The 27,148-nt window shown below is 38.7% G+C and overlaps 1 protein-coding gene across 5 annotated transcripts in view; it reads right to left on the bottom strand.

The window, feature by feature from the left end:
- MRTFA (myocardin related transcription factor A) overlaps positions 1-27,148 on the bottom strand; it is a 102,542-nt gene that overhangs the window by 58,485 nt on the left and 16,909 nt on the right. For 2 of the 5 annotated variants that reach the window (XM_075500064.1, XM_075500088.1), the window contains exon 3: positions 24,478-24,739. In XM_075500064.1, the coding sequence (XP_075356179.1) occupies positions 24,478-24,522 (45 nt within the window). In that variant the 5' untranslated portion in view covers positions 24,523-24,739. Of the gene's footprint in view, positions 1-16,373; positions 16,652-24,477; positions 24,740-25,739; positions 25,772-27,148 lie in introns of those variants that run through there. The other 3 variants (XM_075500073.1, XM_075500099.1, XM_075500080.1) reach the window with 3 other exon arrangements.

The following is a 27,148-nucleotide window of genomic DNA, read 5'->3' as shown; positions in this document are numbered from 1 at the left end:
TGCTCCTAATATTACTAAATGGAAGTGTTACACCCACTCAGAATATGTCATCCACACAGCCAAAGAAAGCAGTACAACTTTTAAAGACAAGTCAGTTAAATCACCTTCTTTTCATTTTTGAAAACCACTGGCAACAGTTCTGTCAATGCTGTCCTCCAGAAAGTTGTACATACACTCCTTGACTACAAAACGGTGTTGCCTATGTAAAGATTTCTATCCAAGAGAAGAAATGCAACCAGTAGGTGGATTTTTCTGTCTCATGTAGTGGAAGGACTCTGTCCACAACAGAAGAAACTTCAGAGTAGAGGGACGGAGGAAAGCAGAGGGATTAAGAGAAAGAAGTTTTATAGCTAGTTCCCAAACAACTGCAGTCCACTGTGCATATGAGCCTAAAAAAACAAGCAAGTAAATTAAAAACACATATCCAAACACATTTTATTTGTTATTTTTACCATTTTGATAAATTCTGGTTAGATGCAAACACTGTCGCATACCTCTATAGTTCAAAGTTACTAGCCCTTCTTCAAGTTACCACCCCTTGCTGAGCCCCCAGAACTGGGTGTATGAATGCTCTCACTCTGTTCCAGTGCAAAGGTAGAAAGATTAGCTCAAATTACCTTTGCTAAGCCAACGAGCTTCACAGTGACAGCTCACACATCAAGTACGGCATCTCAAACGTGGGGCGGGTATCTCCAGTGGAGGGGCCTAACTGAGAGCTGCTCCAGCTGGAATTGCAACAGAATTCCCATATACTCCTTCAGTTCAGCTATTACCCATCTTGCTCTAAAATAATTACTTAAGACCAAAGGAAGTAAGAGTAATAGTTCCCTGCTCTTACCTAAGAGCAATAGTTTACCTGTTATAAAAGAGTCAAAGGTTTCAAGACAGAGACAGTCACCCAAGATTCAACAAAGTTAAAATTGTTCTTATCAGCCTTCCCACCTACACTTAGGTCTGCTAATTCACCCACATGCACCCCAAATAACTTTACCCTCTCCAGGGGTAGGCAGATGTGCTCACACACATGCAGATGTGCATTTCCCCACTACCACTACCACACACAGGCAGGAACATCAAGAGGTTGCAGGAAGACTGACATGTGTGAGTAAGTATATATTGTGCCCAGTGAAGAACAGTGAGCACAAGAGACCAGACTTTTCAAAACGTTTCCTCTTGCAGATATTCCAGGCTTTAATTTAAACTACTATGAACAAGTGAAAACAGAAAAACCCAAAACATTTGGTTTTGCTCTCGAGAGCAGAAAAAAAGAGGAAGTTCTGGGAGGAAGTTCTGGCTGCCAGACCAAGAGGGGTAGTGAGCAGGACAGAGTGGAAAAGGAGGCAATTTGAATTTCTCTTAAAACAGCAATTTCTTTTTAGGAGGGAATAACTAGGAAAGGACAGGAGAAAGATACCCTTCCCCTCATGTTAAGGCATGTCTGAGAGTTTGAGAAGTTATGTCACTAATTCCTGTGGTTGCTGAGCAGAAGATACCCCGCACTTCTTCCTCCCACATCCTTTCAGCTTCTGGCAATAAAAGGTTTTTTCTCTATCAAACCCTCCTTCTGCACAAAGGGGCTACCTGCAAACACTTGGAAAATGCAGTCTATTTTTAAACTACCAAAGTAAGAGAGGAACAGCCAGGCTTCACTCGATGTTCATGCACTGCCTGTGAAAGGATTAGCAAACCCTTCATTTGCTTCGCAGTTTATACTAGCAGAATAGCTACTAGGTAAACTCTTGCAACAGGATTGTGACTTTTGCCTAGAAACCTACTGTTCCTTCTCCAAACACATCAGTTACATGGGAAATAACAACATTGTTGAGGCTCAATATGACAATTATTTTTTGTTAATCTGATACAGAATTGCAATTCCAGAACCTAGATTTTTATTAAAATATCTGTTTACCTTTTATGGTTGCAGCAGACTGCTTCCCAACTTGAAACAATGCACTAATGGAGATATAATTCTAAAAAGACCGTAAACCATCCCATTCATTTAATATGTTAGTAGCCAATGTTAATAATTTTAGATGTGGGGTTTTTTCAACTGTTAACTTTTTCTCCAAAAATGGTTCAAGTGCTTTGTCATAGACACGTAGTAGCAGAGGCTTGGATGAGGTAAAGTAGGAGGGCAAGTTTTATGATACTGCTAAGCCAATTCCGTGGTTAGCTGCCACTGAAAGTGGCGGTCCCCTTTTCCACTGTCACGGATGCTCATCTCACGCCACAGTAAAAAATAGCTATTGTCAGGATTTTTTGAGACAGGAAATAATTTCGTCCTTAGAATGTAAAATTCAGTTCTTGCATTGACAAAGATCTATAAATCACCTCCAATGTCAAATGCTCAAACTCCTCCTTTAGTGCTGAAATTCTCAGCTATCCCCTGGACAGATGCCAATCTCAAGCTTTCATGGTGGCTTTGTCAACTGAATTTATGTTCCCAATATAAAAACGCATAGCATGTTCGAGTTTTAATCTTTAGCTACAACATAAAATAGGCCTGAGACAATGTCAAGGCGTGCAACCATTTAATTTCATGGAATGGACTGCACTGATGCAGAAGGAAAGAGCTTCCAGGATCTGCTATGGACTTATGTCCCCTCTAATGTCCAGACATTTCAGACTTTAACTGCAACATAAAGCATGAATCTCAAGAGGGAGAGGGAGTGAGAATGGATTTGGGATAGTTTTTACCTGCATGCCACTGAATTATTCAACTTTTGATTAGCAGGAAAAAATATCCTGGTTATGCTACAGTGGGCGGAGTCCTTTAATGCCTTCATGGCATTCACTTGCCTATCACTTCAGGAAGATGCGGTTTTGATGGTACTACCATTCCTTCTTCATAGACCACATTTTTAAGTGAATCATATTCTGCATTAACCAAAGCAAAGGTTTATTTTCCTTGAAGCTGTTCAAGGCTATAACAGAAGACAGACTCTTGGTATGACACGTACAACTTCTCCCAGTTCATACATCATTTGTACTTCTCCCCAGTGATTTGGTCACAATACTCGCAGGTACCAGACCAAAACATAGTATTTTCCCCAAACAACCTGAATTGACCTAAAATATTCACGTGGTTCACAATAAATCCCATTTTCCAAGCATTTGAAAAGAACCATTTCTGGATGGAAAAAAGCTCACCAAAAACCAGGCTCAAGCAAGAAACAGTAATTTTGCATAGATAGAGACAAGAGCTCCCTTCAGTGAAAACCAGGGTGAGCTACCTTGCTTTTACTGCTTTGTACCTCAGTGTAAGTTCACATGTGAAGGGAATTGCCAGAAAATGTAACACTGTAGCTTTACATCCTAAAGTTAGCCTGCACATATCCAAGTTCCAAACCTCTGCCCCAAAGACCTTTCCCCATAGGCTAGACTGCAATTTTTTAAGCACCCATGATACTACCATCACTGGCAGAAGTTTAAGGCAGAAAAGATTTTAGAGAGGTAGGGAAAGTACAATAAAATACTGCACATGGTTTGATCTGACCTATGTGGTTACCCAAAAGAAGGGGGGAGAGGAAGCAAAGACACAGGCCTCCTTTGCAAGGAGCATGATTACCTTTAAAACAAATTTTATCTCACAACCAAGGAGTTCTGGTAATCCCAGCCATGAAAGCAAAGAGAAAAGGCAAGTAACCAGGAGGGTGTATCCTCTTCTGTTGCCCCAGCAAAACCTGCCAAGTCTTATGAGTTTTAACCCCCAACTGGCTTAAAAGCATTGAAAGGCATGTAGCCTAAGTGCTTATAACTGTAAAGGTAACTGTGCTTGGAACATTCTGATTCAGGCCTCAGCTTCCTGTTCTGCTTCCCTCCTCCTAAATCTGTGAGCTCACCTGAAACAATATGCAGAGAAACCTCTTCAGTCACTATCTTTCATCAGTTGTCTGGCAACCCTTTAAGATCTCCTATTTGTCGCTTTGGTATGAGTTACCAGAACTCGTCACTCAGAACCTCACATTTATGGATTCTAAACAGTTCAATTTATTAAAAAAACTTTGGTTTGATAAACCGAGTTAAAACAAGTGGAGAGATTTACATGTAACACAGAGTCTGTGTGTCAGAACTGGAATTAGAAATCCTAGCATCCTTCCTTGGCTACTGAATCTATTTTATGAATCCAGACACAAGAGAGGGATAATTAAAGTGGGACTGCATAAAAGCAAACAGGTTGATGATCTAATTGAATAGACAAATATGCAACTGAAAAAGATATGGTTTTTATATGCCTGCCAGTTCTTATGATCTGACAGGACTTGGCTGCTCACTCCAAATACATCTAACAGCTGGCTGAACAGAAGTCACTTACAAACAAACTCTGTAGAACAAAAACAATTTTAACAGTATAGACATTGCCATATGCTTCCTTTGGCAACTATGCTATACTAAGTCCAGAATTTACTATAAACTCACAATTCTCTCCTATCAGAAAATATTTTTGCCTGAGCATGACAGCTATTGTGCAAAACTCGTCTTTAGGTTTGAGCTACAATGTGGAGAGACAGATGTGGTAGAAGAGGGGAGGGCACTGGATATTGTCTACCCTGACTTCAGGAAGGCTTTTGACACTGTCTCCTGTAAAAGCCTCATAAAGAAGCTGATGGAAGTATGGGCTGGATAAGGAGACAGTGAGGTGGATTCAAAACTGCCTGAATAGCTGGGCCCAGAGGAGGTACCAGCACATGCTGGGGGCCGAGTGGCTGGAAAGCAGCTTGGCAGAAAAGGACCTAGAGGTCCTGGTGGACACCAAGTTGAACACGAGCCAGCAATGTGCCCTTGGGACAAAGAAGGCTAATGTATCCCCAGCTGGATTAGGAGGAATGTTCCCAGCAGATCAGGGGAGGTGATCCTTCCCCTCTACTCAGCATTGGTGAGGCCACACATTTGGCCTCAAATGTGTATAAATACTTGAAGGAAGGGTAGAAAGAAGACAGAGCCAGGCTCTTCTCAGTGGTGCCCAGGAACAGGACCAGAGGCAAGGGGCACAAACTAAAACACAGGAGGTTCCCTCTGAACATCAGGAAACACTTTTTTACTGTGAGGGTGACTGAACACTGGCACAGTTTGCCCAGGGAGGTTGTGGAGTCTCCATCCTTGGAAATATTCAAAAGCTGTCTGGACATGGTCCTATGCAACTGGCTCTAGGTGGCCCTGTTTGAGCAGGGGTGTTGGACAAGATGACCTACAGAGGTCCCTTCCAACTTCAACCATTCTGTGGTAGACATATAATCACCCTTTTTCCAGCAGCTTGCTTGTCTGTTCATAGATATGTAGCAACCTCAGAGTAAAAACAACAAAAAAAATTCTAACATGACAAACCTCATACTGGGGAAATGCACATATTTTTAATATTCTCCAGAGTGACATGTACTCTGGACCCTAAAAAATTACCCACTTCTAATTTCATACATTTCTTAATTATTTGAGTCTATCACACACTGTATATCCTTCCTTGCTGCCTGATCTTTTCTCTCTCCTAGACTTATTGCCCAGCCACTGCCACTCTTTACTGCTTCCATGATCTAGTGTTCAGCAGTTTTCTCATCCTACTGCTGACTTCAGAGTTGAAATTGGTTCTCTTCTACCTTATTCAGTTTCACTATTTAGTACAGACAGTTTGAGTGATGTGACCAAAGCCAGATGAAATAACCTAGCATCTTGCTTGACTTCTCATCCTTCTTTTTGATGGTTCTAGGTTTCCTAAGAAAGTTCAGTGAGTTAATTCAGCTCACTGATCCAGCAGAAAACAGCCATTTTTTTAAAAAGGGCTTTGTTTTCAAAAGTGAATTAGGCTGCTCACAAAAAAGTCCAATTTTCCAATTTACATCCACGCTAGCTGGGGGTAAGCAGGAGGTGCACTGAGTTGCTAATGATGAAAAACAGAGGAGTGAAGAAAAGTACAGCCCCTTCCCCTCCCTTCCATGTGTCATGACAAATCATTGGGACAGTTCAAACCCTTTCCTGTTATTTCAACCTTCAGTCAAGCTTCTTCATTTTAGTTTCAATCTCTTTACCATGAAGAGGTTGGACCCCAAGAGACAGAGCTGCCACATTTCTGTTTGGAATATAAAACATACAAGCACATGTTGTGTAGATTGCCAGAGCATGTACAATAAGTCCAACACTCTGTGGACACACGAGGATTACTCTCTGCACTACAAGCACATTATATACTTAATTTGCAAAAGGACAACATTTTCGAGATATGTCAGATTTATTATGATTATGCTGCAGAAACGTCTGGGATTTCTGAATGTCTTCTGCCCTCTCAGTTAATGGGGTGTAGTTCCAGCAGGGCAGCCAGACATCTGGAAATTCTGCACAAGTCTTAGAAGAACCCCTGTGGTCCAGATGGGGGGAGTGGAGGGAGGAAAAAAAGTGGACAGTCTGGAAAAATCAGACATATAGTAGTCATACCAAAGTTTACAGGGAGAGGCAGTATCTATTATTAGCTCAAACCTCTGGAAATAAAAGCTTCCACCACAATTTAGGCCCCTAGTTCTCCACAACCAACTCATGCTTCAAGGTTAAGTCTGAAAACAACTGTTCCACAATGCTTTTTCAGGATACGCTTCTGCTATCAGCATCTTGAAACCATCGTGTTATATGAATAAAATTACGCAGAGCCAGCCTCCTTACACAAATTAGAGAGAACTACTTAAGCATTTGACAATGCCAGAATTACGATCTTAGGACAGCCTTTCCCCACGCAGTCCTCCCACACTTTCCCGTCTTCTGCCCCCAACTCTTCTCTCCTCCTCCCCTAAACCAGTTACTCACCATTCTTCACTAAAGAACTAATTTTTCCCTCCTGCTCACTCTCCAAATTATTAGCTACTCAAAACTCTAAATCAAGCTCTGCAATCTCCTGTCCTAATTAAATCAAAGGAAAGAGTAGCTTGCATAAATAACATTTTCAAGATCTAGTTTTAGTTTCTAGATTTTGCAGCAAAGTTTCCAGTCCCGCTTCAGGGCCAGAAGGTTAAACATTTCTCAATGACGCAGGCTCCCTTAGTGAGAGAGTGACGAGGAAGTGGTCCAAAAAACCTCATTCTTCCCAGGCACTAAATCAACAGCCACAGCAAACAGTGAGTGCCTCTCTCCGAGGAAAACTGGGAGGAGTGGAGCAGTTTCTTATTATAAGCAGTCTGCCACCAAAATGCAAAAGCCCAGTACAAGGAGGAGAAGAAAATAAAGCATAACAAAAGAAAAGAAAAAAAAAAAAGAAGAAAAACACACACCAAAAAAAAAAAACCAACCCACCAAACAAGAAATGAGATTGTGTGTAGTACATTTAAAGTTGTATGGAAATAAAATAAAATAAAAAACCCAACAACTTACTTAAACTTCTGTAGAATATTGCATTTCTGTTTAAAATTGCTATTCTTTTCTGGCCCATTTAGGCTGCAGGTAACTTTCTAGCTTAAACTTAAAGACACTTCAACCTTTAAATGGGCTGAAATTTTCCTGCCTGAGACACCACTTTTCGTACACTACACTGTTCCAGACACTCACATGTTAGTCTCTGGATTAATCTGGATCTTGTTCTTGCTTAGTTTGAGGTAACATGGGGTCAGCAAAGGCGTACTGCAAAGTGTTTTCTGTTTATTTCAGCTTTTAGTGAAAGAACGTTGAAGGCTCTAAGCCTTGGGAGTGTTTTGCAATAAGTCAAGCTCAAGGTACTTTCTGAAGAGCTTAACCAAAAGTTTTCAGAGTTGTAATTTTTAACTAACAGTACCTCAGTGTCAGATAGTAACTTAATAAATCAGAACTACTCCATTTATTTTTAAAAGGCATATATTTAATTTGAGTTGACACCAGTGAAAGCAAAATCCAATTCTCAAATATTGAAAGACATAGACAAGGAAAACCAGCTTCAATATCTCCAGCGGGGGGAGGGGAATCTCATCCTCATCAAGGTCATTTATCATTACAGGCTGATCAAGCCAGCTTGTGCTTCACTGGAAGCTGCAACTTCTTTATTTGGGATACACTTGTTTGAGAAAAAACAATCAGGGCAAAGAAAATGGAAAAGACTACAAAGAACCATAAATACGTTTCTCAACCTACTTCTCACACTGGATAATTAAATAGGTTCCTAACCTGTTGGGATTCCAATGCTGCGCATAATGCCTAGGAAGTATCATTAACATTACTTAGAGGATCTGATTTAAAATAAGCATCATGATAGAAAGATACAAAAAATTATTCAGCAGCTCACATTAGTAGACACTACTTTAGCACTTGCCTACTTAAGGATATCATAAGTGGATGCAGCTTCTTCTAGTGAAGATATTTTGCCTGCATTAAGGTTTGAATCAGTTTAACCACAAAAAGCTATTTGGACTAAAAGACACTGACACACATGCTCATTTAATATTGAAAATTAGAAGATTTTTAACCAAAGAGAGAAATTCTAGGACAGCTTTCCAGTATGAGTTGCTGACAAGTGAGAAATCTAACACTTTTTAAAATGGTGCTTGATAAAATTATGAAGGGGATTATATGACCTGATTACTTGCAAAAGCAGGGGAGTGGGCTCTGTGACCCTGAAGGGTAATTCCAGTTCTGTTTCTTTATAACTCTTTACCTACTTAAACTATTGCTAAATTATACAACATTCTTAAACCACACTAAGGTTAATTACAAAAGGGAGCTGTGCCAATGTAATTAAACTACTTTCCTATATTGATTCTGTTAGTAAAATTGTCTTGACAAAGAAATTGAGGGGACAGGGGGGCAATATTTCTTCCACTAAGATGATTATTCTAGTTTCACCCTCATAAAGCAGGGCTCATGTTTCCTTAGTCACAAGCGAAAAAAAAGTTCAGACGGCCTCAAGATAACCAGCTGAGGTTCTGCATTTGAAAAGACAATTTGAAACAAGTGTCAGTCTCTTCTTGGAAGAACCCCAAGGTCAGAACAGCAGAGGGTGCTGCAAGTCTGAACTGAGGTGCATCAGCTCAGCAGCAAGGAGCATCCAGATGCGACAGGAAGCCGTAGGTTACCTCAGGTTTTGGGGTTTGATTTTTTTGTGGGATTTTTTGTTTGGTTAGAGGAGGGGGTGTTTATGCTGCAGGAGTCATTTGAGACTGGTAAAAGCAGATAGCAAACAGTTAAATATTAAAATGTATCTATGTCAGTTTCCACATAACAAACAACAACATCAGAGACATTCCAAAAACCTTAACAGTTACCTATAATCTCCACCACTGATCTATACAGCTCTGGGCATACATTAGAGACTGATTCATATAGATATAAAAAAATTCATATTTTTATGCCTAGTATCAAAATGTACACTGGACATGAATCCCATTATTACAAAAAAATAATCCTGAATCTAAACCCTAATGTAAATTTCTGCTGTCACACAGGAATGGAAACTTGAGCGCTTTGTTAAACATTAGTCATCTCTTAAATCTGGCAAACACTGGATAGTAAGGAGTAACCAGGTAACTGGAAGATAGAACGGATGTGTGTCTGCACTGTATCCCTTCAGGCAAAGCATGCATGGTGTAATCATCATACCAGTTTAGAGAGACTCAGCATAACACACGTTCAGATATTAATCCAGAACCTAAATTAGTGCCAGGCCACAGAGATGACTATGATCAGCCTGAGCCACAAAGATAACAATGATCAGTCTGAGCCTATTTAAATAATCATTAAGTAATTTTTATACAATCATGCCTAAAGACCCCAAATAAGAAGCTGATTTAAATAATTCTTTTTTAATTCATTTTGCTCACACACTTGAACTATGTTCCTAAAGAAAGGTTGATTCATATTCATCATGTAAATGAACAGGTAACTTACAGAATATGATGACAGCAATTAAATAGGGCCCATTATACATAATGCATTAAGTTCGCAGCAAGGAAGACTCTGCTTTGATTAAAGTTACAGCATATAAAACCTGACATGAGTTTACATGCATTTTAAACTTTCATTTAGTTTTTAATAACAATTGGTGAATGATACAAAAAATTACAGTATGATGATGACAATCTTAGTATGTAGACTGGAAACTGGTTAAAACGCGTGCACACACACACCCCTCCCTTAAAGTTATTTCTCAATAGTTACAATTTAAAGTAAGCTGGAGCAATAAGAAAGGTTAGGAAACAAAGCAGTCCATGAATAATTGTTTTGTGTCTACCACATCTTTGCTGTTTTAGAACAAATGCAGCCTCTGTGTGCCCTTGCAAGTTCATCTTAGTTCACAGAATGGATAAAGACAAAAAGCTGCCTGGGTGTTTTTTTCCTACTCCCTTTTTCTCAACCTGTGGTGTAACACTCGCTGCATAAAATGAATGAACAGAGTATTTTCAAAGCAGATAGAGAAAAAATTACTATTTTTAAAAGGTAATTTAACACTTCAACAAATACTTACTCCAGGTTTTAACAGATTTGCAGCAGTTTCTTGTTTAAATTTAAAGTTGTCAGTAGAATTGGTACTGCTCAACTAAGTGATTCTAATGAGTAGTCTTTATTATAGGCTGTCATTCTTGACAAAAAAAAAGAAAGCATCCTTTACATATTTAGTTTCTATACAGTCCTTTAACTCTAGTTTGGCTAACACAACACCACAGTGATTTGATTACTCAATAGTTAATCACAGGAATAAAAGGCAGCAAAAGGATATGTTCAAATCTTTCATGAATGGAATAACTCAGTAATGTGCAGCTTACAGTTGTGCACTCCTCACTCCATGTCTTGTAACAGCCAACTCAGAACTTCACGCAGTTAGTAGCTCTGGCATAAAAATTTCCATATTCAAAGCTGACTTCAGGAACGTCCCATTTGCTGCTTCGGAAAGAATTCCCACTGCATGATGACGATGAAGCTCACATAACTTTGTTCAGCCTTTGGATCACATGCAGGATTCTGGTTAAAAGCCAGCGAAGAGTCATTTTATCACTACTCAGAATATACACATCTCAGGGAACTGTACCAGCAACCAGGGAACTCTTTACACTCCCCAGGAACTTGCTACCTAGATACAAAAGGTTACGTTTCCAAATGCCATACATTCCAAATTGAAATTAAAAGTTCTATTTTTAAAGTGGTGATGATGCAAACTATAAAGGTAGGAATGTTTTCCCCTCACCTTCACCCTCCATCCAAAACCAAAATCCTGATTGTGTTGATTCAAGAACTCATTGCAATCTCGAAACTCCAGGGAGTGGGAGGGTGGAGGGAAGGAGGGGTGTGGGAGGGGGAGAAAAAAGAAAGAAAGACGACGACAAAAAAATAATCGGTATTTTAAGTTCTACTATTCAAACAAAATGAAATGCCAAAAACTACAGGAAAAAACTCACAACTAGAAAAACCTCTTACTAGGAAATGAGAACAACAGTAAGGAAACAATCCTACTAACAGGTGCTTGAAAAAGACAAGATGAAGTTAGAAGGCATTTTAGTGCATGAATGAGAGGTTATTCTTATGAGTACCAAAACCCAGCACTGAATTTAAACTTTATTTAAAACACGAAAAAGAGATAACTAACCACAAAAACTGCAGCTCTGACATTTGTCACTCCAGAAAGAGCTGAATATGAATACACAGACATGCTGTCCCCTTTCTTCCCATTAAAAGTAGTTTAGCAGCTGACATGCCTAAACTTCAACTTAAATCCTTTAAAGAGAGAAGAGAAAGAGCCTGGGAGATGTGTTTTGAAAGAAAGAATGAATGGGATCAGCATCGGTTTGTCCTAAATTGAGTTTAATATATCCCTAATCTGCTAAAGTAGCTCAAACATGCAACTTTTCCCCTGAAAATGAGTGAAGTTTTACATTCAATTCAAGATGACACTAATTTTCAGCTGAAATGATTGTTCCTTTTTCAGAACCAGATGGATACAAAGCAAATTAGACCAGAGAAATCAAGTTTTATCCACTATAGAGAACGGAATTATTTCTATACTCATTTACAGTGCTGACTTCAAAACAACACTTCTTTTGTTCTCTCAATACGCATGGAGAAAACCATCTTGTTCATCTAAACCGCAGTTCTAACAGTTTAGAACAACCTGCTTCCGGTTTGCATACCTGGCTTGATCTGTAATAGATTCTAAGATTTTTTTCAGCAGGTCAATGGAACAACGTACCAAAACCCAAAGATGCTATCCAATAGATCACTCTATGCTGAACAGGTCTTAATTTTTTCAGTATACTCACAGAAAGAAATAAAGATTACACAGAGACGATTATTAACATGCAGCATATACCAAGACAGTGCAAACCACAGTGTAGTGCACAGAAACAAACCAATGCTACCCAGAACAGTAAACGAATAAGGTTTTAAGTAGAGCAAAATTTAGGGGAAATAGAATTCATTAATAAAAGTAGCCATTTGGCCAAGTGTTAACATCCATTAATTCTGGCAATGCACTGTTAGACTGTAAGTGACCCGAAGTGGCCATAACTTACTCATACATGCAAAATGTCTGCAAAAAATGATCTGAAATTTACGGTTTATCTATCTGGCTGATTGTACCTCTCTGTGTATTGCACACACAATTCTGCCCAGCCACCTGCTAGGACTCATAAAAAGAAACTTGTGAACAATAATAACTGAAATAAAAAAGAAAGTTAAATTATCTCTGGAAGTTTGTATTTGCCATTTAAGCACAAAATTTGCATATAGAGGCCAGCAGCACATCCAAGACTCCTGAGATTTCCCTAAGTTGCACGAGTCCCTCATACGGCTGTTCAAAAACAAAAACAGTTTTAAGTGTTACTGGACTGTAGATTGTGTCAAAAAAGTATTCGTCTAGCACTCTTCCCTCTTCATTAAAAAAAAAGAAAAAAAGAAAAAGAAAATAATATTCATGACTCATTCTTTCAGTGGGCCAAACAGACTGTTACAAACAAAGCCAGGTCATATCAACAAACTATTCAGTCCATATCTTGACCGAACAGTGACCAACAGCAAAAGAATTTGCAAGATCTCCACATGGGATAATTAGGTATTGACATGAATAACACAAAGGCTACAGGGGAACACAAAAAGAGGCTACATAGGGAGATTAGGTTGAAGTAGATAATGAGAAGGAAACAGCAAGCTTTTGGAATCAGCAAATAAATATAAAGAAAACAAATGAGTCATATGCTGAGAGAGTCAAGGCAGCAAAAAGGACCAAGTGACTCTTGGAGAAAAACACTAATGAGGGACCTCCCACTGCCAGGAGCTTGGTATAGACCTGCACATCAGCTTCATTTTCAACAGAATGAAAACACGCAAACTGGCACAGGGCTGTTTCCAAAACTGTATTCTTGAATATGAATGTAGAATTTTGCCTCACTGTGTATGACTGCTTTTTGAATGACTGGGTCAGTAATACCATAGTTCTTCAAACAAGTTCAGTAGTCCAATGAGATATCAAATACAGTAGTTAAGTTTCTGCTCTTATTTTCGCAATTTTTTCTGGGTCTATTGCCTTTTTGAAATGTCTTTTCAGACTGATTTTCACTTTTACTTTTTCTTTGTCAGCTGTCATCACTTGTATTGATTTTTTACTCTTCCCTTTTTCGGTTTGACAGGTGTGTTTAATTTTTTCTGGTTAATACAATGTGCACCTCACTAGTCATGTTGTTCCTGCTTCACTTATGGTTTGTTCTGAAGAAATAGTCCCTCCCTGCTTAAGCTATTCTGCTCCCAGAATAGTAAAGTGGTATTCTCCCTCTCAGTTCTTTCTCTAAAATATTAAGAATGTTTTCTCATCTTTAGTATCAAAGGTGTTGCTTTTTATGTGCCCACCAACATGGAATACAAATATTATTTCCTATGTCAGCTACAGCTTCAGATACTGTTACTTCTTGAATGGACTCCCATTAGTACCCAAGCATTAAATAAGCACAGTCTTACGACCCGCATGCTTTTAAGAACATTTGGTCTGTGGAGTGCAAGCTGTGTAACGTCTACCAGCATAATTTATTTACCCAGCTTAGGTCACGATTCTCCTAGTTCTTCAATGGCTGTTCAAAAAACCTTGATGAGTTGACTGGGACAACTGTTTCCAGCTTCCATTTTTCCCGTAGGGCTTCTGGAGATGAACATAATGACCAAGAAGCCTTGAGAAGTTAAGTCCTTCCTCATTAGATTATTCTAGCTCTCAATGGAAAGAAAATCCAATTTCAGTCTCTAAAAAGTCTCAAGTGGTTTGCTCAACTGACAACTTAATTACCTCACTAAGCCAAATAACAGTAGCAACCAACAGCAGCTGAAGTCACTAAATATTAATTTCTTCTTAGAAAAAATATGTTGAAAAATTTGGTCTCAGCATTAAGTAGCTTTTTTCCTTATCTAGAAGCTTGTAATACACTTCCATTCTTCAAGACTGATCTTTAAAACTTACTAAGCATAAGGTTCCATCCTGTTGTCATACTTAATTTCCCCACCAATCTTGTGAATCCATTTACGTAAACATTTGCCTGCTTCTTGCTTAATATTTTTCCAGCAGTGGTTGATCCAGGAGAAAAGAGAGCTGCCACTGATGGAGGAGGTGCAATAAATCTGTATCCTTCATTAGGTAAGGTAAGCTTGCCAGGAAATTGCCTCAACATTGCAGAACGCCACTGCATAATCTATGACTAGGGTTAGCTGACTGAGGGGAAAGCTACATACAAGTACTCTTTAGTGGGAGAAACTCTCACCCTAAAAATTAAATGCAAGCCTCAGGAGTTTTCATGATTTGGAAGAAACGAGAAACACAGCCACAAATAAAGTTTTGAAAAAAGTAATACTAATATGAAGGCTATTTCCCTAATGTTAACAAGTCTTACTTTATTCTGTGAGTTTCCCCAGAATATCATGCACAAATTCAGTTACAAGAACCCCAAAATGTAAATTCCATGGCTCTTCCCTGTCTGCAAAAAAAATTAACATAATTAGAAAATCTATTAGAAACAAAGCACATTGAGGAAACATCTTTTTCAGGCCTTTACATAACAACTGTTATATCAAGAAAAAAAAGTGTCTTCACAGAAAAGACAGATTAGATACCGTCTTGCCATACACATCCTGTTCAATACCAAACACCTTGCTAATGTCTAAATCCTACCTCCAAAATTCACAGACTGAAAGACTATGACTGGAGGGATGATGTATTGCGTCTAAACACCCTTCTGAATTGAGACCAGAACTATGTATTCCATATAAGATGTAGCCTGCCATAACACCTCTCTTGCCTTTCCTATCCACATCAGGAGGTGGAAAAAACATGCTTTGGTTCTCTAAACAACAAAGAATACAACCATATATCAGAACTATAAAATAAAGGTCATACAGGAGGATCTTTATAAACATACGCAATCTTCACAGATATTTTACAAAACGTAAAACTCCAAGTTAGGGAAATCAGTGCCACAAATTCAGAAAAAATAACAGCAACTTCTGAAAAAACTATATTAAACTATGAAGTTATTGTTTTATTTGTCTCTTTCAACATCACTAATTGAGGAAAAGAAAAAGCATTTAACTTTCAGAAACAAGTCTGTCTTGACACTTTTGGCATTACGTATGTGCTGCTTTTCAGGCAACACTCTACAAGAGATTAAGAGTACACAAATGCAAACCCAAACTCCTAGGCTACTACTAGCTTGCAGTCGGATCTTATCAAGGTTACAGTCAGTCTCTGTTCCCATCCATAGAACAGAGGACACTCATATCTATACATATTTGTTAAGTTTCATGACTACAGAATGTTCTAAAGCCTCAGACAAAAATGCTCTACAGAAGTACACCATACTGTCATTAACAGATAATTCTCACTCTAGGATGTCTTACACGGCATAAATGCAACTCTGTACATGTCTAAAAGGTAAGCACAGTATCACAAAACAGACCATAGTATTTAGGACAAAAATCATATAAACACAATACCATTTTAATTCTCAAGGAAACAGTCTTTCAAGGTATAAAACAAGTATTGGAAAGTTTCAAAGCAGAAGTGTTTTTCCCAAAATACACAATTTAAAATCTCTCCAAAGTATAAAGAATGTGTTTCATCAAAAAATAATTAACAATAAAACCGCATAAATCAGCCAAAAGCTGAACAGAGGAAATTTATTTAGAACAAGTCCTAAATTTGACTGGGATTTTCTAATCTTCATGAGGCACTTAAATTTAACACTGGGGACCAACAATTGAAGAACAGAAAGATAATTTTATCTCTGATGAAGCTCTAAAGTGATCAGTATTTAACATCCGACTAGTATCCATCTGCAACCTGCACATGAAGTTACCACAACTCTCTAATTTGTCTTTACTCAAAGTCACATAGCCTCCTGGCACTCCCTATACAGTTCAGCGACCATGATTCTCTAGCAAAATTTACCCATGGGATATGTTTGGGGTGATACCTGATTGGAGTGTTGCCATCTGCATTTCTGGTTCCAGCAGTGTCATGTTGATCCTTTCCTCAACAGTTACAATCCTTTAAAGGCCTCTCTTTATACATAGATAGATAGATATAGATATGTAAAAAAAAAAATCCAAGAGGACCCTCTCAACTTTAATCTCGTTCAAAACTTGCAAGAAATTCTCATCCTTATATGATGAAAACTGTGCCTACAGAGAAAACTCAGCCTTTCAACATGCAGTTCTCTGCTTATTCACTACAGGCAAGTTGGAACAGCCCAGAATCAAATTACTGCTCGGAGAAAAATGAATACTCAAAGGGGAACGCAAGATGTGTAGTTTGCAGAAGTAAGGTCCGCCCCTTGATGCTCTGTAAGTAAAAGGGAGGGGGGAGGAAGGGGTCAGAGACACTAGAACTGGCAGTTTTCTCCCCTTTAAAAGAGAAGGATGACGTCTTGGGTAGACTTCCAATCCCCTAAGGGGCTCTGATGATGAGGCAATTTCATTCCAAGGACAAGGAGACCCAGTGTTAACATAAACATGCAGACATCCTCAGCTTCGAAACAACATGGCCAAAAACATACACATCCTGCTGATAGACGAGTCACTTTTCTTCAGTCTTTACCAGTCCTTTTTCTTAATAATTGCACTATTCCCCTATCCCTATCAACTCCCCTTGCTGATCACTAAACCTGAGCTACTGTAACAAAGGACTGGAACTTCTTCCAAATAGATGGTAGCATCTGTTTCTTAAAAACAAACAAAATGCCTCTTCTCCCTCGGACTTTTCCCATTGTGGATCACACCCTCCAGGTGATTAGTTTCAAATGATTTGGGATAGTAGACAAAACTTTTATAGTCAAATATTTATTGAGTAAAAGATAAAAATAGAATTAAGTCTTTCCTCACTAGACGATTCTAGCTCCCAACAGGAAGGAAATTCAATTTTGGTCTCTGAAGAGTCTCAAGTAATTTGCCCAACAGATAATTTAATTATCTTAACAAACTAATTCCAATGCTTCTGTCCCCAGAGCAGCTTTCCCTTATTCCCCATCTTTCCCCAAGGCTCATCGTCATTTCTCATTAGGTCATCTAAGTAAGTAACTGCATATATTTGCACAAGCCCAAAAATATATCGAGCTCTGTATCAAAGATACAGACCAATTTTTAGATTTAAAATCCCTTTGTAGCAAGTTAGAATCCCTCTCCTGCCACAACAGTATTCATGAAGATGAGTAACTGGGTGTGCAAAACTGCTTTAGCGCTGTTTTCTGACCCCTCCAATCTTAAATAACTTCAGGGCTTCTATAGCACTCAGATGCAAGAACTCCCCAACAGCTGCTCGACAGCTGAGAGAAGAGCATGGCAGGTTTTAGCAACATACCTTCCTTCCCTCACACAAACACATCTGGGGCTTCAAAGGAGGCAGCAGAAACTCATTTGGCAGCTTTAAACAATACAGGAAAATCCCTTACAGTGCTGATATTGTAGTATTTATCTGGTTTCCATAGCCCTTACATCAGTAGCGTGTTGTAAAAGGACAAGAATCAGCTCATTTGGGCTCCTCTCATATTCAAACGCCCCCTATGCAGTCCTAGATTTGCAGCCAGACTAGGCAAAAATTGCAGGCTTAAATGTTCCTTCTTGCTATGCAATCCTTATGGAAAGAAACCGCAGTGGTGCACTGTATCCTGAGAATTTAGAGACAATAGTGACAGAAATAAGCCAACTTTAATGCCTACCCTGAATATCCATATTCATCATAAATTAAGAAAACCATCAATTTTCAGTAGAATGTATGCTTATTTTTGTGGTGATAGGTAATATAAGGGGAAGGAGTATGAGCAAAGAGGAAAGGAAATCTTTCCTATAGTGTCCAGAAACATCGCTTAACTCCCTGAAGTATATACATGTGCACTGTCAGTGACCATGAACAGATAGATTAATTTTAAAGCATTAACCAGCACGTTGCTTATTTGACCACCAAGGAAGATGAAGATTGCACTACTGAATGTCTTTGGACAGAGACTCCTTCATTGTACTTTGTGGTAATGTATTGATTGTGGTGGAGTTACAGCCTGCAGAAGTGGCTGATAGTATCCCAGTATAAATGAATTCTAGAAAACTTGAAATTTTCATAAGGAAAGCCACACATTACAGAAGCGGGCTATCACCCAAAGCTAGGATTCAGTTTGCTAAGTACTAGCAGCAAGTCACTATTGTGAAATGGTGCAATCTTTCTTCTGTGAAGCAGCCACTCACTGTTTAAGTAAAACAGAGAGAGAACTCTTCTGAATGACATTCTCCCTTTAAAGAACCAGACTTCCTTTCCCCATTACTACCCTTAATATTTAAAACAGCAAAACCAGCAGCAGAAGTCCTTATTCATGCAGACAAAAGTGCTGCCCAGACCTGGGCCTGACTTGTTTCACAAGCAGTTTAAATTCATGAAACAGGAATGTTTTTTAAATAGCTATCAAATTATATGTCTAATGTTCATCCATCAGCCCTGAACCTTGAAATCTCAGAGGCAAACTGAAATAAGAGAGAAACTGGAAAGGAGAAACAGAAGGGAGAGGAACATTACAAACCAGTGATTGGAGAAGGGCATTACAATCTTGTTAACTTGATCAGGAACAAATAAAAACTGTGTTGAGAGCTAACTTGTTAAAGCCACCACATTAAAGCCTCCTTTGGCTTTACTCCTTCCAGCTCAACTATTCCCCCATCACTATTTAAAAGTTTGTTTTAAATATTTCAAGAGATTACCACTTCTCAGCTGTTTAGTAGCTCCCATCAGTAACAGGCCAGTCATTTCTATCATGCTCTGAATCTCATAGCTCTATCAGAAACTTTCAGACAGCATGCTAAATTTATAGCCTCCTGGGACATAAAGTCTCTTAACACAAATCTATCCAAGATAGACTGGTTGTTTTTATTCTAACAACCATTCCCCTTACTCACACACAAGAGAAAACAGTAAGCCTCGTTGGAATGTGTGTGAAGGGCAGATCAGAGAAAGCTACATATTTCCTGTCTTGGTCCTTTTGTTACAATACAGACTCAATCTTCTTCACATGTAAGTTCTAGATGAGGCAGTAACCACCACTTGGTAATTAAATGTAACTTTGAGTCACACTATTCCAGAAGTTGGATATACACCAGAACAGAAAAAATCAAAACAACCCCGAAACAAAAAAATTAATTTCAGAATAATCCTGTCTCTTTAAAACCCTTTCTCAGGAATAAAATACCACCCTTGTTGATAAGCAAACATGCCTAACTTCTTAAATGAGTTCACAAGTCACAATATTCACTTTTTAAAAGGACAGTTTATGACATGACTTTAAGAAAACATTATCAATGTTTTTAAAGTCACTGTAGCAAGAAGACAGCTATAAAATCTGCAAAACCACTGTATTATATTATATTTGAAATAAATCCTGAATCTGACTGCATTCAATGTAATGACAATCCAGGATGGGAAAGGGAAAGAAGGAGAGGGAGACAGGAACATATAACCTAATAAAAGAATTATAGGAGCAATCACCTACAAAATTATTTAAAATAAAACCAGGTGCCCTAATAAACATTTAAAATATTACCCCTGTCTTTTAACAGTAAATGGGCATAGGCATATAGGCACTAAATTAGCTCCTTAGAACCATTTAGAAAGTTCAACTCTGTAATTTGTAAGTGAGTATAATCACCAACAGCTTATGTGGCAACAATTAATCCCATGCTTTGTACAGCACTCAGTCTTTACAGTAACAGGAGTACCTTCTGATACCTAAAGCACACGCCTGTTATATGACTTTGAGTCATACTGAAATTCCACACATTCCAACTAGTCTCTTTCCCCACAGCACATATGGTACTTTGTAGAAGGCAAGCATCCCAGATCAAGTAAACCCCAAAAACTGACAAGCTGGTACAAGTTTTGTCTAAACCTGTAATCATAAAATGCAACAGTTCATTCAAAAGAATGTTACCTCATCTTAAACAAGCCTATGGTGAGAAGAAACCAGGACTGTTGTAAGCTTCTAACACAATGTTTTTCATGGCCTCTGAACAAAGATAACTATGAATTCACCTGGGGAAATTGGGTCAAGAGAGACAGTCAATAAGCTAATGTAGCAATTATCATAATTTCAAGTGAAAGCTAAATTGAAGGACAATTTTGATCAGAAATGATCAAACTGCATAAGATTTTATATTCATCACCTGGTTTTTCTCTTTTTTGTAACCACATTCATTAGGGCCTTGCTCTAACCCTGCCCTAAGGGTTGGGAAAAGTTATCTTGGCATCTTAGTACAGGTGACTGAGAAAAAAAATCAAGATACATTTAAGAGCTTCAGATGACTCTGTAATGACCTTTTTTCAGCTTGTGTGGCAACGAATGAGTCAGTCACAGGTAATCTCTCATAGTTAAAGAAAGTTGAGGCCTTGATGAACGTGGGTAAAAGAGGAGAAGGAATGTGAATTTTCTACCGAAAATTCACTGTGAAGCACAAAGACAAATTAAATAACTACACGTTAAACATTCCATTAAGCTTGATGTCTGAATAGAATCTAATAATTGTGTCAAAATATTTTACTAACACCTTACCACATAAGGTTTCCTTCCACTGAAGTGACAAGAAATGGTTTCCTATCTGTTATGTTCCAACACTTCACACATATCCTTAATAGCTTTTATTGCATTTTAATTTAGTGTAACTTAATAACAACAATTCAGCCAAGATGTTTAAGGTCTTTACACCCATCTATCTAGGTGTACCTATCCTTGTAGGTACACACACCTACAAGGATAATGTGTAGCTGTGGTAAGGGAGAAGAACATGAAGAGCAGTCTAGGTCCGAAGTCTAGGTCCGAAATAAAACAAAACCAACAAGGAAACCCCCAGAAATTGCCTCTTGCTGCTCTTCAGTTCTCTAAGAGCAGGAGGAAAAAAAAAAAAAAAAAAAAGGAATCCGCTGCCCTAGCACATATGGCAGCATAAGCATGCAGGACTGCACTCCCAGTTCTCCCATGGGATACATAATTCCATGATGCTTCGCATGCCAAAGAAATTTCTATTTTAACTCAGCTAACAGTTTATGTTCCAGAACCACAACCTGAAGTAACGAATTCAGTACAAATCCATGTAATATTTTTCTACAGACATCTACAGATAAACAAAGTCTTCTGTAAGCAAAAGTTACACAAAGGGTTAACCTTTAGAAGCACTCAGCCTAAGTAGTTAGTTCAGCTGTGAGTCAGCAATGCCTGTCTAGAACTGCAAACAGGAGACCCTTTGACACAGATAGGCAGCTTCCAGCAAGTCTCTTATTTACCATCTCCTCCCTTCCCACTGCCACTCAGCTTGAATCTTCCTCATACCTTGAATTTGGCAAGTTGTCACAGAAGCAGTTTCACTGCACAAGATATGCTTCTACAACCATTTTGCATTGCTCAAATGTTTAAGCAGATTGCCATCTCAACTGGCAGATCATCTCTAAAGGTTTTTAACATGTTTGAAGCCAAAGGCACAACAACAAAGATATACCATATTTAAAAAAGGAGCTGTAACAAGCTCAACAGCTTTCAACAGCTGTGCAACCTCTACCCCAAGATAACTGGAACGTTCCCATTTGAGGGAACAAGTTTATTAATTCAAAATGCATCAGCTATGTTTCTCAACAGCTCACTAAACCAAGTCTCCTTTTATGCTGTGACAGTTTGCAGATAACCATATTTCAACAGCACTTTTCAGTCCCACAATACTTTAACGAATGTGCACACAAACAACACATAATGACATACTGCAGCCTAGGAGAAAAGAGTATTGTATACCTCTGAAGATAAGGAATATTCAGGTAGTCTAGATCAGGGACTTTGAACATTATGCCTTGTCTGAAAAGCTGTACCTCCAGCAGTAAAATTCCCACTATTGTGCTGAGCCCTGATAAAGAATCAGCTCTGAAGAGACCCACCTAATGAGTCATTTCTGGGAATATCCTAATTTTCTTTGGCAAAAGGTATGGGCAGAGGTGTTCCTTTTCAAATACTTTTTAAGCCCAACTCCATTTTACCTGTTCCAGACAAGCAGATTTGCAGCCCACAATGATATGGCTTCAAGATTGAGTCCATAAAAATAATATTATTCTGACAGAGGAAAACCATCTATTTCTGTAAAATATTCCCAAGACACAATTTTTAAACCTATCCAAACAACCGAATCATATAAAGACTCTTTCATTTCTGTAACAGAATATCCTTTCCTCTGACCATAACATGCTGTTGTGTCCTGCTTGTATCCAAAGTGCTGCTACAAGTCTCATTTTCCTAAAAAGGTACTCTTATCTGTTCCCAACACTAGTATCCCTTTCCCTGTGGCATCAAGAATAAACTGCTTCTTCCCAATTCAGGACCCTTAATCATGTCTTATTCATGAAGAAGAGAAGAAACCTGCCTCCAGTAAATTCACAACGTCACCTTCAGGTGGCCAACTGTCAGGTTTTGGAAACAAAGGCTCATATGCTTTTCCCGTGCTGCCTTCAACCCCTCTACCAGTTTCAAAACTACCTCAGTTGAAATTTCATTTGAAATATCTCCTTGCCTTCATAACTATAAAATGCCCAAGTCTACCACTAGTTGAGATGTGTTGAGATCACAGGCTACCATGCTGACTAATATTCCAATTTCTTCTCTCTCATTTATCACCACCACCTTTATCTCCATCTGTTGTCTTTTATCTTATACTTAGAGGACTGCAAACATTAAGGATTAGAAGCTTTTTGTTCTGTTTTTGCAGTTTTTAGCTTCTCCCTTTTTAAGGCTTGTAAATATGACTGTAATTACATGATAGTATAATGTATATGAACAAGCAAACTCTTTTTATCCTCTTAAAAAACAGTATTTTGGATCGAAGTTAATTAATTCTTCCAACTAGCAAAACACTGATACACCATTCAGAGAAGGGCATGCTCAGTTTCTGGAGGTAAAGAACCAGGCATGTCAAGTGAGGTATCCCTCCAATCCAAATTACTGTCCTACAGTTCACATATTCTAAATCACTTTACCATACGGATTACGTTCTGGCTATAAAGCCACTCCAAAGCTCCCCAGCATTTCCAATATGTTGTGCCATGCAACTCTATGTAACGCATATAATGCAACATACAATACCCAACACTATAAGGCGCCCAGGACTCAACCATGCTCAAATCCATAGTATCTTGCAGGTAAAGTTGACAGCAAGAATTCAGACTCTAGCAAGACTTTCATATTGCCAAGAGCCACCAACATATACCCCAGAGGGTGGAGTGAAGGGAGATCACCAAGAGGAATTCACAAACAGAAGCCACCAGTTATCAAATGGTTTCATCAGTCTGTCACAGGATGGGGCTGAACATGCAAAGGCTTTCATGGCAGCCTGGTGATCCTGAGCTTCAGGCAGTTCACATTCTTCCAAAACCAGGAATTCTGGTCACCAAGTGACCCTGTATTTTGCCACTCCACTGTCACCCACCAAACGGTTAGAGGGATTCATACCATAGTTGTCCATAAGCTACCCGCAACCTGAGAAACATAGGCAGGTCATTCTCATTCTAGGATTAGAAGGCCTACTAAGACATTTAATTTTTAACTCTAGGTCTTGTTCCTCCTTCTAACAAGTCTGACAGAATCTTTCAGACATTTACAGTGAGAAAATTACTCACCCTTGGTAAGTGCAGACCAAAGTAGCAAAGAAAAAAAATCTACAGATGGCTATAGTCTGAAGATGAGCTTACACCTCCTTTGATGGACTGTCTCAGCTTTGCATAACTTTTAGTCACCACAAAGCACATGGAAGTTGTTTCTGGTATTCACCTAAAACAATAATCTAAAGCATTTATCACTGGAGCTCTCTGGAACTTCCACAGCCAGTAACATCAATCCTTCCCATTGAACAATGTAAATTCCTTTTGTCAACTCTAGATTATTAGTTCTTCATACAAATAAAACATTGTAAGAAGCAATAAGCAGCAGCCCTGTCATCAGAACACGTACCATGACAACACCACAGTACTTCCTTGGTGAGGACATACTATGCGAGACATGAGTGCACTGCACCACTTACCATTCTTCCTTTCACTGAGTGGAGGAAGGTTGGGGTTTCGGCCATGATGGAGGTTGAGGGTCAGCTCGGGCTGCAAGGAGAGCTCCTGCAGCTCATTAGCAACAGCTTCGCTCTGAGGGCTGGGGGCCGCCGAAAGTGACACCAGCACCGGCTCATCATCATTTTCGCCAGCCCCTCCTCCGTCCAGCCCATTTCCAGCAATGACGGAAGGGGGCAGGCACACCACACCGGAGAAATCCACTTTGGCTTTCGTGATGGCAACCTGCAAGACCAAAAAAAAAAAAAAAGTAAATGTCACATGAGTCTTAACCCATATGTACAGTTCATCATGGCATCTCCCTATTCTAGAGAAACATGTTTTTAGCACAGTGTTTGTGTTATCATCCTCAATTCAAATCCAACTAGTAATCAAAACTTGCTAAACTCAGCAGTTTATAAACTTGCATAAACCTCCAACAGCATCACCACAGAAACTACTGATGAAACTACAGATTATTATCATTTTCTTAAAAGTATGAGAACATTCTCAACTTTTGGTACTTTAGGAACCCAATCTTGAGAAGATACAGATTGAGTTGTTCCAGTAAAGTCAGCCTATCTAGAACCTCGCTGAACTCTTGATTACTCTCCTTCTATACCAACAATGGTGTTTTAACAGGACAACTGTCAATTAGAAATCCAGTCAGGTAAAGTAATCCTTCATAATAAACCTGGAAGGGCAGCTGAGTACAACAAATGAGGATTTTCAAATAAAAATCATTTGCATTTCAAAAAATAATGTTCTTGCCCCATTCTCTCTTCCCCATTCACTATCAGTGAAAATGAATGCAAGAAAAATATTCCACATAAAGTAAACAAAAAAGCTTTCCTGTCTAAAACCTCAGCTACACCAACTGAAATGTGCAATATATAAAGGGCTTTAATGAAATAAGCAATTTTTAAATGTTTCATGGTATTTCCGTAATTCTTTAAATAAGTATTTAAAAGCTACCACTATATTAGAATTAAAACTTTTTTATGTTCAGTAATTTAAACAGAAACAAACCAGCTGGAAGTCTCCAGTGAAATGGTTACTGTGTCAACATTTAAACAGTAACGGACATTGTACAAGGGCAATCATATTTGGTTTTGATTAATGAAGATGGAAGTCTCCTGCTTCTTAGTATGCTGCTGTTTCAACCAGTCTAAACTCAGAAGACTACCACTACATAACTGCTGCACTGCATTCATTTATCAAGCAAAAGGTATTTCCAGAGGCTAACCTTCAGCTTCAAAAAGATGTGCTTAAAGCAAGCTGTAAAGAAGCAAAGTAAAAACCATCAGGATAATCCTCTAGAAATCAATCAGAAAGCATAAACTTGGAGCAACGTTTTTAACAGTACAGGTTTTTTTACAAGTATTCCCCACTTAACACTCATAATTAACCTGAATGAGTGTGACAACATTCAACACATTAATAGCTGATAAAGTAGCTCAAATAGTCATTTTCCCCACTTCCAGTTCAGTTTCGTATTTCAGTTGATTAGTAATGTTTGCTCTGTAATACTCAGAACAAAGTTATAAGTGGTAGTACATTTGTTTCAAAAATTTATTCAGTGTATATTCAAGGCAACAATAAGAATTACTGGTGATTAATACATGCTATTTCATCCATGTCATCATACATTCATTCCCAGGACCCTATGTCAAGATCTGAAGAGAAGCAAGGAAAAGAAGGGTGGAGGAAAAAAAAAGAAAACAACAAAAACCACCAACCGAAGTTGGTGCTTGTCATAACAAAACAAATGAAACTGAGCCAAACCTTACTGCCATATGAAGTATTGGCTTTTATTTCAGTTACAATTTGGCTAGAAAGTGCATACCCCCTCCTTGATATATTTCCTGTCCAAAGCAAACATTGCTCATCCATTTGAGAGCAAATTGTAACGGTAATCTGCAAAGACAAAAAAATCGGGATTGCGCCCTTCTTCTCTTTACAATGTATACAGAAAGCCTGGAAACACACACCCTTAAACCACAGACTTAGAATAACGCTATAACAATCCTTGCAAAGGTTGGAAAGAGTTAAATCATGACCAATATAATTGGCCTCAGGCCCTATCACTGTAGCATGGGAGGCCTGTGGAAAGGGGCTAAAAGGAAGAGTAATTGCTCAGTTAGGAGGCTGGCTAGTAAGGACTGCTGTCACCATCTTAAAGGAGCCAAAGCCAATTTGCTTTATCGAAGGAGATGTACTGGAAACATTACACTTTGCCTAGTACCACATGATGGTTAGGTCAGACCATGCAGGAGGACAAGTGCAGCCAGGCCTGAATCCACAAGCAGGTGACAGACATATCTAACACCCACCCAGCAAGGATTTGGAATGGCAGACGACTCAACCTTCCCCCCTCAATCCATCCTAGAAAAGGAAAAGAGTTCCCTCCTCTTCCCACAAGGGGAAAAAAAAAAACTTGACATGTCTCAAAAAGTCAGATCTGCTTCAACTAGGAAAACAGCAAACGTACTTAGGAACTTCTGACATGCTGGAGTTTCTTTTCAACAGGAGTTTGTAACCTGAAATCACACATTTCAAACACCATTCTAACAACAGTGTTGTAAAACAGAATCTATTTTCCTAATCTAGGTATATTCACATTAGCCAGTCCACTGAAACTACGTATCCTTAATG

The sequence above is a fragment of the Mycteria americana genome, chromosome 1 (assembly GCF_035582795.1).
Source record: "Mycteria americana isolate JAX WOST 10 ecotype Jacksonville Zoo and Gardens chromosome 1, USCA_MyAme_1.0, whole genome shotgun sequence".
Lineage (NCBI taxonomy): Eukaryota > Metazoa > Chordata > Aves > Ciconiiformes > Ciconiidae > Mycteria > Mycteria americana.
Note: the sequence above shows the minus strand (reverse complement) of the source record. Positions and strands in the feature narration are given on the sequence as shown.